The sequence below is a fragment of the Rhodofomes roseus genome (assembly GCF_022264815.1).
Source record: "Rhodofomes roseus strain CIRM-BRFM 1785 chromosome Unknown C8Q71scaffold_3, whole genome shotgun sequence".
Taxonomy (NCBI): Eukaryota; Fungi; Basidiomycota; class Agaricomycetes; order Polyporales; family Fomitopsidaceae; genus Rhodofomes; species Rhodofomes roseus.
In genome coordinates, this window is record NW_025952959.1 from 1,147,102 (window position 1) to 1,159,221 (window position 12,120).

General features: G+C 57.6%; 4 protein-coding genes across 4 annotated transcripts; 2 read left to right on the forward strand and 2 right to left on the reverse strand.

Annotated features, from left to right (window-relative positions):
- Window positions 1-198: 198 nt before the first annotated feature.
- On the forward strand, window positions 199-3,039 carry C8Q71DRAFT_700697 (uncharacterized protein; the record flags this gene model as incomplete). Its single annotated transcript, XM_047920137.1, has 5 exons — window positions 199-413; window positions 481-802; window positions 1,112-1,934; window positions 1,992-2,173; window positions 2,224-3,039. Coding segments are annotated over 5 exons (2,358 nt in total), but the record flags the coding sequence as incomplete, so codon positions are not given.
- Window positions 3,040-3,428: 389 nt separating this feature from the next.
- C8Q71DRAFT_904465 (integral peroxisomal membrane peroxin-domain-containing protein) lies at window positions 3,429-5,249 on the reverse strand (the record flags this gene model as incomplete). The annotated part of the gene is made up of 4 exons (XM_047928853.1): window positions 4,386-5,249; window positions 3,799-4,335; window positions 3,631-3,734; window positions 3,429-3,574 (listed from the first exon to the last, which is right to left on the reverse strand). The coding sequence occupies exons 1-4, from the start codon at window positions 5,123-5,125 to the stop codon at window positions 3,429-3,431; spliced, it is 1,527 nt and encodes a 508-aa protein (XP_047783038.1). The 5' UTR covers window positions 5,126-5,249.
- A 276-nt stretch (window positions 5,250-5,525) lies between these two features.
- Window positions 5,526-8,227, reverse strand: C8Q71DRAFT_854096 (aspartic peptidase A1; the record flags this gene model as incomplete). The annotated part of the gene is made up of 7 exons (XM_047927006.1): window positions 5,526-5,769; window positions 5,822-6,053; window positions 6,113-6,182; window positions 6,237-6,904; window positions 6,954-7,013; window positions 7,838-7,926; window positions 7,986-8,227. 7 exons carry the CDS (start codon window positions 8,225-8,227, stop codon window positions 5,526-5,528), a joined length of 1,605 nt encoding a protein of 534 aa, XP_047783039.1.
- A 1,012-nt stretch (window positions 8,228-9,239) lies between these two features.
- On the forward strand, window positions 9,240-11,559 carry C8Q71DRAFT_794616 (acid protease; the record flags this gene model as incomplete). Its single annotated transcript, XM_047925548.1, has 7 exons — window positions 9,240-9,463; window positions 9,519-9,607; window positions 9,661-9,720; window positions 10,273-10,726; window positions 10,780-10,993; window positions 11,045-11,105; window positions 11,165-11,559. The coding sequence occupies 7 exons, from the start codon at window positions 9,240-9,242 to the stop codon at window positions 11,557-11,559; spliced, it is 1,497 nt and encodes a 498-aa protein (XP_047783040.1).
- Window positions 11,560-12,120: the final 561 nt, after the last annotated feature.

Consider the following 12,120-nt stretch of genomic DNA (forward strand, 5'->3'; position numbering starts at 1 on the left):
AGTGGTTCGTTGTGGCTCCGCGTCCAGGGGACCAGTGTGGCTACCGCTGCCAGTGGCAGCCTCGCGTGGACGCACAACATTGTTCTGACTCGTGTTGCATTGTCCGATCGAAAAGAGAACAAACGGGCGTCCATAGAAGGAAGGACAGTCCACCTTTAGAACTCGGCATGGCCACCGCCTCATCACTGGCACACGTACAAGTCTGCTCCCTTCTGCCCCGACTCACTCCGTACGTCCGACGATATGAAGGACAACAAAGTGGCCCAGGTCAGCGTCGCCGACTTTATGCGGGAGTTCGTTCCAGGCCCAGACCTTCCCGACGGCTTCGTTGCTGAGCCGTTTCTACCTGCCAATTTCCGGCGTCAGGAGGCCGCTATGTACGGTGAACTGGTGAGTGGTGTTCAGTGGGTTATGTCGTCCAATATGTGATCCATTGACCGAACGTTGTTTACAGTGCAAGGTGGCGAACTCTGTGCTCAGTCAAGGTCCCGCCGACCAGATGCTCGTGGCCAAGGACACGCATCGTTGGTGCGACCCTCTAGACAAGTACGACTTCGAGGATAAGTTGAGCCCGGACGTGATCATCTACCCCTCGCACGCTGATGCTCGCCGGGCATATACTCTCGAGGACATGTCTTCCTTTTCCGATGAGGAGAGGAAACGACACGAGAACAAAGCGAGGACTTCTTGGCTATGGGCGACACTGTACATCGAGGCGAAGGCTGATGAAAAATATACACCGTTCAGCATCCCGGACTCGATGCGGGAGCTGGAAGCGCAGAAGGAAGAAGAGACACAGATGGTGGCACCACAGACGTCAACGCAGGAGGCGGCGCAGAAGACGCAAAAGCAGAAGTCTACTGGCAGTGCGGGCGCGCTTTCATTGACCACCGACTCACTGATATGCAATATGCAGGTGTCGGCGACCAGGAGCCAGGAGAGCTTTGCCGCCCCCTCATTGTCGGCCCCGGTTTCTGCGGGGCCTTCTACCGCAGCTACTCCCTCGGTTCCTTCAATCACGCATGTCCCCACGGCCGATACTCCTGGCAGCCGCGATGAGGTGCCACCGTTCCTGCTTCAGCAGAGCTCAGATCGCTTGGAGACCATGGAGCAGATGAGCCATTACGTCTCGAAGGTCATGCAACGACAATTTCTGCTCCATTTCTTCACAATCTTCACCTGCCGCGACGTCGCGTGGCTGCTTCGTTGGGATCGCGCCGGCCTCGTCGTCTCCGAGCCGTTCAACCTCGTGAACAACCCGCGGCCCTTGCACACCTTCCTGTATCGTTTCGCTCGCATGAGCGACACGGACCGTGGCCATGATCCCTCTGTGGTACCGGCAACCGAGGCAGAGGCTCAGCTCCTGCGCAGCTTCAACAAGTTCCCGCCGCCGGAAACCTGGTGCAGGGAAACATTTGCCGGAACTTTGGTTGATGGCTGGCCGATCTCGAAGATTCTTGTACCGGAAGACGACATGATTTCGAAGGCCGAGCTCAGGAGCGGCACGAAGGAGGAGCGGGGCGCATCGGAAGCGTCGGGCAGACGGATGCGCGAGTTCCTCGTCGGGAAACCTACGTTCATGAACACATCCGTGTACGGACGGGCGACAAGATGCCACATCGCGTACGACGTAGCTGAAGACCGGCTAGTGTTCTGCAAGGAATGCTGGCGCACGGATGCGCCGACGTCGCACCCGGAAGGGGAAGTGTATCTGCGCCTACATAGCAAGAACGTCAGCTACATTGCAACGCCTGTCGCAGCCGGCGATGTGCGCGGCAAGAATGGTGCGCATCGCACACGCACCCAGGAGTTCACCAAGGGGTCGGATCCGATGCTTGTTCACTATCGCCTGATATTGGAGGAAATCGCGCAACCTCTGAAAGAGTACCGGACGTCGTATCAACTTGTGATGGGTCTGTATCAATGTCTGCAGGGTGAGTGTTCCGTTGGTATTGGCTCTATCTGCAATGCCGTTGACCCAACCTTGTTAGCACACGAAGAAGCATGGTCAGAGGGCAAAGTTATTCATCGAGACATCAGCGCAGACAATCTTCTGTTGTACTGGTACTTCGACGAGAACGGGCAACTCGTCTGTAAAGCAATACTGGTCGATTGGGGCCTCTGCAAGTATGCAGACGAGATGGATCAGCCAAGCGTCAAAAGGACCCGTTCAGTACGTGTCACAATTGACGGTCTCCTGGCGATGATCTGAACTTTGACTAGGGTACCTGGCAGTTCATCTCTGCCATATTGCTGAGATGGCCGGGGAAATTCGTACACCACATCTGGAACGATCTAGAGTCGTTCATTCACGTCCTGCACTGGATGTGCCTGCGGTTTCAAATCACGAACAAATCACTGGACCGCAACGATCTTATTGCCTATGTCGAAGGACTCTACGATCGTTCCACCAAAGACGAGGCAGGGGATTCCATTGGTGGCCACACAAAACTTCAACACTTGCAGGATGGCACAGTGCCCTTTCATCTGATCGGAGGTTCTGCCGCTACCGACGCGCAACTTTCCCCTGGCCTCCATAGCCTCCTAAGGGAGCTTGCGGACTTATACAAGCAGCACTACAAGTGGTTGGACCCGCAACTACCCGAGTCGGCACAGGCCGATCGGCAGAAACGTGAGTCGCAGAAAGTTGTGCCGCCCGGAGGACAAGAGTGGCATATGTCCTCTGCGCCTCGAAAGTCGCGAACGCGCGCACGGTCGAACTTGAAGAAGCCCACGGCAGAAGATAAGCCTCCTGAACCCGCCCTCAGCACGCACACAGCAATCATGGAGCTTTTCGACGAAATGCTGGAAACACGAGCAATGTGGGTCGACGACGCAAAGGTCGCCGACCAGTTCGCCTGCGACAACAACTTCCTCGAGCAACAGCAGAGGCAGTCGAGGGAAGCCTCTCGGCGGTCTTCTGAGATGGAGTCGCTCGCGGAAGAGAAGCCGCATAAACGCGTCAGAAACAGTACCAACGCGGCCATCACGTCAGGCACGTCTGGGTCTCAGCTGAATTCGATATCCGAGCATGTCTAGCGTTGACGGCTTGCGAAGGAGGGTCTGTTCGAAGCAGTAGGAAGCAGTGCGGTGGCGCACAGTAGGACATGGTCGCTCGTAGTCGTGTTCGCGATGTCTCTGTGTATTTGTCTGGTCATGTAGTATTGTATAGTCCATCGTTCGTCGTTGTGTCGATTCGAACCGCTTTTGAGTCAGATAATGAGTTTCGAGTGTGACGGATCCCAGAGCAGCGCTCGACCGTCAACGGTATGTGAATTGTTCAGTCGTGGCGGAACAAGAACCAGTGTCTAAGTGGTTTTGCCGGATACACCAGCCATTTATCAAGTACTTGAGGCCAGACCGGTATGTCTTCGGAAGAAAGACAAGGCAATCCATACAATCACGCATACAACATACACACAGAGACGTCAAACGCTCTTCTCGGCATCAGTGTTCTGGTCGTAGTATATCCTCCTCGTCCACCTCCGCCGTCTCGTCATGCCCGTCGTCCGCCACTCCTCCAACGGCATCGAATGCGCGTCCAACCACGCGTCGTTCGTATACACCCACCCATCTGCAAGGCGGAGTCATTACTACGATGCCATAGATCTGTGTAAGACGGGGACTCACTCTTGTCTGCTACCCCAGGCGTGACCCAGCTGCCCTCCAAATCCGGCCTCCAGTCCTCCGTCTCGACAAACACCCAGCCTGGCTCGAGGGCAAATGTAAGGTTGCTGCTACACCGCACGACCAGTCAGATTCATGCCATCTAACTGAAATATCGTTAGAAAACCTGACCTAACGTCTGCACTCCCATCTTCGCCCACGCCGCTCCAGCCATCCCTGCCCCTCGTCCACGCCTTCCTTTCGCCAGGCTTCAAGTTCGTCTTGGCCCAGCCTGCGTCGGAGGTCAGGCCCGCCTTCACCGCATCCTCCCCGACGTCGCTCACAGACCGCGACATCACGCTGCCGGCGCGCCCCGTCGGCGCCGCCCACCGCTCGTTCTCGAAAAGCTCTACATCGCGCAATGTCGCGCGCCAGTGCTGGTCCTCCAGCCGGTCATCGTCTATGAGGCGGGCGAGCCGTGTGCGCACGGCGTTGAAAATAGGTTGCGCGCCGGATAGAATGTTGGGAATGGTGTGCAGGGTGAAGGGATGTGTACACAAGAGGGGGAAGAGCCCTAGGAAGAGGAAGGTTGGACGGGGAGGGAGAAGCAGGAGAAGAGGCAGGATTGCGAGCAGCGACACTAGTATGAGGGTGAGAATGACGGGGGTGTAGGGTGAAGCGTGTGTGAGATGCGGGACGACGGGAAGGACGGCGTCGTAGAAGTCTGAGCTGGGGGTCCGGTCAAGTACCATACGGACCAAACACGTATCGCTACTCACAAGACACCCATGAGATTCTGGATAGCCTGGACATTCGCAAGGTAGTCTACGCTGCCCTCGCCCACTTGTGCGGGTGGGGTTGTCGGCGCCGGCTTCGTCTCAGCTTCTGAGTTGTCATTTGAGCGGAGGGAGGGGTGCGTAGCAAGTAGGATGCTCAGCACAATGACGTGCGGGAGGAGGAGCACAAGCCTCGGAAAGTAGCCTATACCCAAGTCAGCGCGATTCCGGAGACGACGTTCGGCGGACGTACACAGGAACGCATACACCCCCATCCACACCGCCGTATATCTATTCCCCTTCCTCCACATAACAACCTCCTCTACGCGGTCCTGCAGCCAGAACACCGGGCCGACCTTCGCGACGAACCGCCGGAAGTTCACCGTCGTGATCGGGATGCTCAGCGGGTCGCGCGCAGACAGCAGCTTCGCGCCTCCCCTACGCGGCTCCGGCGCGTTCTGGGGAATCGGGAGCGTCGACGAGAGGAGGAGCGAGGGGATGGAGTTGTATGCGAGCTTGGAGGGGGAGAGCGGGCCCTGCGAGGAGGTAGTGGAGGTCGGCGAGGAGAGCATGGTGGGTGCTTGGGCCTGGGAGGGTCGCGGGAGCGCGGTGGTCGTCAGTTTGGGCGTCGGGCGCGAGGACGCGGGTGCGGAGGACGATGAGGAGGAAGTGTCCCGGAGACGCGTCGCACATGGTGGTATGGACACATATTCGAGGGGCGACTGTGGGTTGCTAGCAGGCATCTTGGGTGCACATGCGCGCAACGAGGTCCGCGCTACACGCGAGTTGAACGTTGAGCAGCGAGCAGGAGGACGGCGAGGAGGAGGAACAGTCGATTGCTAGCCACCGACACTACGTACGCCCACAAGCGCTCAAGCGCGCCCGCATCCACGTGAATACGGGCCACTGTATATTCTGCGTCACAAGATAACTTACAGATGTTCGAGCATATGCATGCGTAAGGGCAAGAGCGACAGAAGAACAACGACCACTCTCACAGGCCGGCCATGAGTGAAGCAACGAAAGCAGCTCGACAAATTGATTCAAATCCAACCACGGCAACGCGGTGGAAACGCGTACTAACACAAACATCAAATCTCAACTGTCCGCAATTGCTCCTCAGCTTGGGTCCACTCCGGCATCCTACACGTGCTTGCCCTCCATGTTCTGCATGCCCACGAGCGTCGCCGTCGACGCGCCCGCGAGCTGACTGTACGAGGACGGCGCGCCCTTGTTGTTCGTCGGCAGCAGGCCCTTCTGCGCGGCGCCGTTCTTGCGGCGGCGCACAATGCAGCAGCGCCAGACAATGATGCCTACCACGATCAGCACGAACGCGAGGCAGCCCACGAAGATCTCGGGCCAGCGGCTCAGGACCTTCTCTTCGTATCTGGCCGCGTGCGTCAGTCGGAGAGCGGTGACAAGGCGGAGGGGATGCTCACTCTTGTTTCTTTTCTTCCTCGGACTCGGGCGACTGCTGTTCTTGCGAGGCGGGGAGGAGCGCCTGCGATGCGTCGCCGGTCGTGTCGACGCCGCCGAGACGAACCTGTACGAAGGCTTCGCGCGCGGCGGTCGCGTTCGTGGTGGAGAGGAGCTGGATGAAAGGGTCACCGAGATCTTGGCTCGTGTCCTCTACGAAGTTGCCGTAGTCAAAGAGAGCATAGACGCTGCGCACTAGGGAGCGACAGTCGAGTCAGTTCGAACAGATGGATGATCATGACGGGACAACTTACTGAACGCCATGCCGAGAATCACGTCGTATTCTCCAAGCAGACTGAACGCGGATGTACTGATTGGTTGGAACTACGCGGCATTCAGCGTATGCTCGCACGAATACACACGGTTTCTATGACTCACAGTACCCAAGCACACAGTGTCGCCGTTGGAATTGACGAGATTGAAGTCACTGCTCGACACATCCAATGGGTGTATCGGATACGTCTGTCCGCCAAACTTGAAGCTAATGTTCAGCATCTGCGTGCACGGGATCGTCCACGCCTCGTACTGGGTATTCCACTCCGCGCCCTGGACACGACCATAGATCGCGTCCGAGACTTTGCGGGGCACCTGCGGGAGCGTGAAACCCGAGTCAAACACGACGACGAGCTGGCCGTCAGGCGCAGAGGGCACGATGGAGTCGTAGGCGATCGGGTTCCCGTCAGGGCCAATCAGCCCGTCGACGTCCGTGTACGTCTGCCAGTGCTGGTCGAGGTCCGTCAGCTTGTGGTCCTTCATGACGGACAGCTTCGGCATTTCCGTGATCGCCTCGTAGCCGGGCACGACCTCCGAGATGGTCATGTGCCCCGACGCGGCGCTGTTCGGGTCGCCCTCGCGGTTGAGCAGAATCGACATGTAGTTGGATGAGGTCGTGTTTTGCTGGAAGATGCGTGCGAGCACGCTGTCGCCCTTGGGGTCGTCCATCTTGTCCCGGATGACGGAGCCTGTGTTGGGCCCGAGCCCGATCAGGCCCTCGAAGCCCTCGGCTTGGATGTTGATTGAGAATGTTGAGATGTCCTTCACAAGCACTGTGAACGCGTCAAAACGTGCTGGGTGGGGGCGATATAGGAGACCCACGGTACGCTTGGTCTTGAACAGTGTAGTTGCCGAAATTCAACGTCGCGGTATTGATGTCACCTGCACGGAGATATACTCAGTCAATTGCACATTGACCCCATAGCCAGACAATATGTAAATGGGTATCAGTCTGTGGCTCAGCGCGATCCATTACTCCTGATAGAGTAGTAGTCGTGCTGGGGAAAGGGGCCGCGGTTCAAGGAAGCAGGCGCAGAAGCCCGAGGTCCTCAGGCTTCTACGCCTGGCTGCTCGTCCAAAGCAGGTGCATTGACCGTCAACCCGCATCTGCCTGTCTGGTAGTCTCGAAGCGGATTGGTGAGGTGAAGAAGAGTGAGCAGAGGAGCGAGGCAACGCAAAAGGAAGACCTTACACAGGCTACGGAGATAGCGGACAAAAACCGCCCTACGTAGCTCTGTGTGCGCGCTCGATATATACATGTTTGGGACCCGAGCGGGAGCGCTGCGCAGCCACGGGAGCATCCGCGCTCCGGAAACGAATGTCCGCAGCATTTATAAAGCTGTGGTAGCAGGACAAATTCATGGCTCCGTGCTCCAGCTCCCACCACTGCACTTGTCCCAGGCGCACTGAGCGTCCAGCACGCGAGCTCTGCACGGCACCTCCTAGTCTTCCTCTGAGGCGACATGACGAGGACGCCGAACGACACACCGTAGGCGCAATGCTGCAACATTGAGTGTCCAAGACGACAGTAATGCGCGACACGCTACCCCCAGCTCGGTGCACGGTGACGTCTAGTGGGCGCCCCAACCCTTCCTGGTGATGAAGTACCCCACATGACTTCGATAGCGGGCATATCAAGTGCAGCAAGAGAAGACAATCCCAGCAGGTGAAGTATTGTGGATAGACCAATCGAGAAGCGGACATACCCTGAGCGTTGCCAACGGCGTAGGAGAGCGACTCTGACATGCCAAGGTCGGTCGTCTGGGGTATGGTGCCTGCTACCCATAGGTCGGAACTATTCCAGCGGTATGCCCCAATTAGAACGCGAGGCAATGGCGGGCGGAAACCACGTACCTTCCCGTGTCGAGGAGGACGGGTATCTCTCTGCCTCCGAGGGTGATATTGGCGATATATTCGGAGTTCTGGGTGTTGTGGAGAGGTAGGAGGGTGTTACCACTCCCGGCACGCGTGGTCAGCCTGCCAGAAGCTGTGCGGTCGTCGGCCCTGGGGCGGACGCGGACGGGGAAGGTCAAAGCATGGGTAGAGCAGGCATGGGAGAGCAGGCCGAGGAGAGAGAGCGGAAGGAAGGAGCGCATATCCAGGCAAGGAGCGGAAGGAGTAGAGAGCGACTGGCCAGCCGTTCGCCAGCTGCGATGTAGACTATGGCGGGGAGAAGAAAGACTCGGGGTGTGCTGCCCACCGCCAGCTCTCTGAGCAGTTCACATTCAACGCCTATTTCTGTCACGCTCCCGCGTTGCCATCTCCCGCGCCGGGCAAGGCGCCCGTTCCCTCCCCAGCCACTCTCCTGACGCCTTTCACTCTCAACATCAACATTGTTAATCCCTGTGCAATGCAGGATGCTTTACATCGCATCTCAACCAAGAGGAACATGCCCTCGCGCTGTGATCCACGTAAGTACCGTATCGGGCCGGGATCTCGGCCGGCCACCCTGGTCGGCCACCCGATGCATTGCTCACCAACGACCAAACTCAGCTGAGCTACTAACGATTATTGACGATTTTACGGTTCTGTTGCATAGGTGAACCTGCTCGGGACAGCTAGGAATCCTGATGTGACTGGAAAAAACGCCTACTGCAAACATACATATGACGTATGATACTAGTACTGTAACCGGCTCGATGTAAGTAGTGTTGAGCTAAGTTAGTCAATTGACGGCCACACGGGCAATGTACAATGTACACAGTGTGTTTCTTAACTGCGTAGTGGCTGGCCACCGCGTGAAGTTCAGCGCGCACTCCGTTTCAATACTCGTATCGTTCGAGACGGCCCCCAACTGTGATAAGTATACGACACCAGAAGTGGAGCTCAGTACTCACTGCTACTGGGCCATCTGCACAGCGCCCTCTCGAGCCTCTACACACACTGCACTCGTCCGAGTCGTCGGCCACGTCCAAAGCGGTGACACAGGCCGTCTGTCGTGGATTCTGAAGGCGAGGCGGAGTGAAACGGGCAGTATTGAGCGCCTGCTGCGCGGGGCACTGCCGTACAACCGTGCCTCGACTGACCTCCCAAGCGCGTACGGCACTTTCTTATTTTACTTCTTCTCTTTCGTGTCGCTCTGGACGTCGGGCTGTCGGGGGCAGTATCATGAAGCACCTTTCCATTCCGCTCCTTGTCTCGTTTCTCGCACTCCCGACCGAACTCGTGGGCGCCATTCGCTTGGACGTGCATGGCCGGCGAGCGCGACACCCGCTGCAGCGACGCGGGAGCGTCACCGGCTCCTCAGGGCTCACCGACTCCAACAACATCCAGTACTATGTCAACCTCACGCTCGGCGGCCAGGACTTTGAGGTCGAGATCGACACGGGGAGGTGAGTGCGAGCCGTGGACATTGCGAGCTGCGCGAGTGGCTGAAGCGCGTCCCAGTGCCGACTTGTATGTCGCGGGCAGTGTGACGAACAGCAAAGACACGGGGAAGAGTGCGGGGGTTACATATGCGGTGGGCGCTGTCAATGGTGCGTCGGTCGTGGATGCTCGACCATCGTGTTCTGACGGTGTTCTGTGCTAGGTGAGATCAGGACAACCACGATGGACTTCCTTGGATACACTGTCGAGGACCAGGCATACCGTGAGTATCATAAGCTTGCTCAAAACCAGATTCACGTTGCCGGACCCCTTTCCGAAGTGACGAACACGGGCGAGGGCGTCGAGCCTTCGCACGGCGGTATTCTCCAGGCCATATCGTGGGGTTCTAGCACCACGAAACGCACATAGGCGGAATGCGTCGCGATCATGCTCTAATGCGGTGGACCTCAGCAGAGAGGCTGAGCCAGGCGCTCGTATACTCGGCTGTAGTGTTCCTGGCTAGTTCAGGCTGAGCGGCGCATTAGAGAGGTCACTGTCGATAGACGTCGGACAACCCCGCTTCCAAACAGATCTTGTGGAAGCCGAACTTTACGGACTGGGCTGTCAGGGTGAGACGCACTATCTGCCAGTCGACCTCGGCCATAGACCTTGGTCTCGTTGATGTTGGCTCGCCCTGGACGCCCCCCGTTACGGGAGGCAACAGACAGGCCTAGGAAATACCGCATTCGACAGGCTCCGCCTGTGCACACATCTTGTGGAGTCCAGCATTATGGAATGAGTTGCAGTGACATAGTCGATGCTGACCGCTCGACAGTACAAATAGCCGCGAACAGCAACAACCAGACATCTGGGACAGGCCTGATCGGTCTCGGTCCGCACACGGGCTCCAACATCCAGTCGACGCTGGGCAACGGCACCGGCAACCCGCCACTAGACCGGATATTCCACCAAAACACATCAACACCCAACTACCTCACCGTCCTCCTGGGCCGCGCAGACGACAAGTTCGATGATGTGCCCGGGAACATCACCATCGGCGAGGTACTCCCAGGATACGGGAACATCACGTCGCAGCCGAAGCTGAACGTGACGGAGCTCAAGCTGACGGAGTCGTCTGCGCAGCATTGGCAGACGCTGCTCGACGCGGATGGGATCATTGGGCCGGACGGCAGTGTGGTGGATGTGACGACGGGCGTGTCGACTACCTCCAACGACAAGCAGTTGACGGTTGTATTCGACACGGGCTACTCATTGCCGCAAGTGCCGAGGTACGTGCAGGTGAATCGAAACGGGGCATTGGGAAGTGACGCGTGCATTGCAGCGATGTGGCCAAGGCATTCTACGAAAACGTCCCAGGCGCACAGTACATCGACGATGTGTCGTCGCTAGCTGGTCCAGCATGGCAAATCCCTTGCGACTACGAGATCAACGTTACATTCAAATTCGGGGGTAACAGCTACCCTATAAACCCTTTGGATACTTCATTATCCCTTGGGGCCACCGACAGCGATGGCAAAGCACTATGCTATGGCGGGGTACGTATTTAGGCCACATGTCCCACTCCCTCGCTGACCCAATCGTGACAGTTCCAACCGATAAATGTCGCGAAGAGTGACCTTTATGACATCATCTTTGGCATGGCATTCCGTACGTGTCATGTTTGCTCTCTTGTCCCTCTCCCCGCGCTTACACGCCATAACGCTCAGTGCGGAACGTATACATGCTGATCGACTACGGCGACTTCGCCGACAACGCCACGACGCGCGCGGACCCGTACATTCAGCTCCTCTCCGTCTCGAACGATTCCACCGCGCTGCACTCGGACTTCGTCGCCATCCGCGGGTCCGCATCGTGGAACCCCACGTCGGAGTCCACGTCCACGTGGGTGAAGGACCACCTCAAGCTTATCATCCCGCTCAGCATCGCGGGTGCGCTGCTCCTCATCGGGCTCGCGCTGGCGGCGGTCGGGATGTGCAGGCGCCGTCGCGCGACGCGCTACCAGCCACTGAGTGACCCCGCGCCGCAGGAGGCACACGACCTCCACCTCATGCGTACGGACGGCGCCCCGACGTATGGGAACCCCTGGGACGCGCGGTATTGAGGTGACGCACGGTGTTGAGCATGAGACATTTGGACGAACGAGCAGGGATTGGGATCTCGACGGACTGGGACTACACGCTTTATCATCATGATGCCGCTGTCGCTAGTATTGTATCCGCTTGGCTGTACGCTGCTGTCATTTATTTTATTTTACATCCTGGACTCTATCATTCAAATTGTCGTGTCAAGATCTCCTTGTCGTTTTTCCGATTTCTGAGAGCGAGTACAGTACAATACATCTGGGTCGCTGAACCGACGATGGTGCAATCAGGATGTTAGGATATAGCTGAACGCTGAACGCTCTGAGTAGTGCTTGCCGTCGTCGCCGTGGCCTTGCTTGCCAGCGTGCTCGTGCTGACCATGCTTATGATCGTGCTCGTGTACTGTCGCATACCTTTGGGGGTCGCGCGTCGTGTTCAGGTCCGTCATACTCGAACTTCACGATCTGACCCAGGGCCAACACTGTGATACACGATGCCATATGACCATATGATACAGAGATACAGAATGAACGTCGTCGACACCATTGTCCGCGGCCATAGCCTTACCAGTTATTGTACGT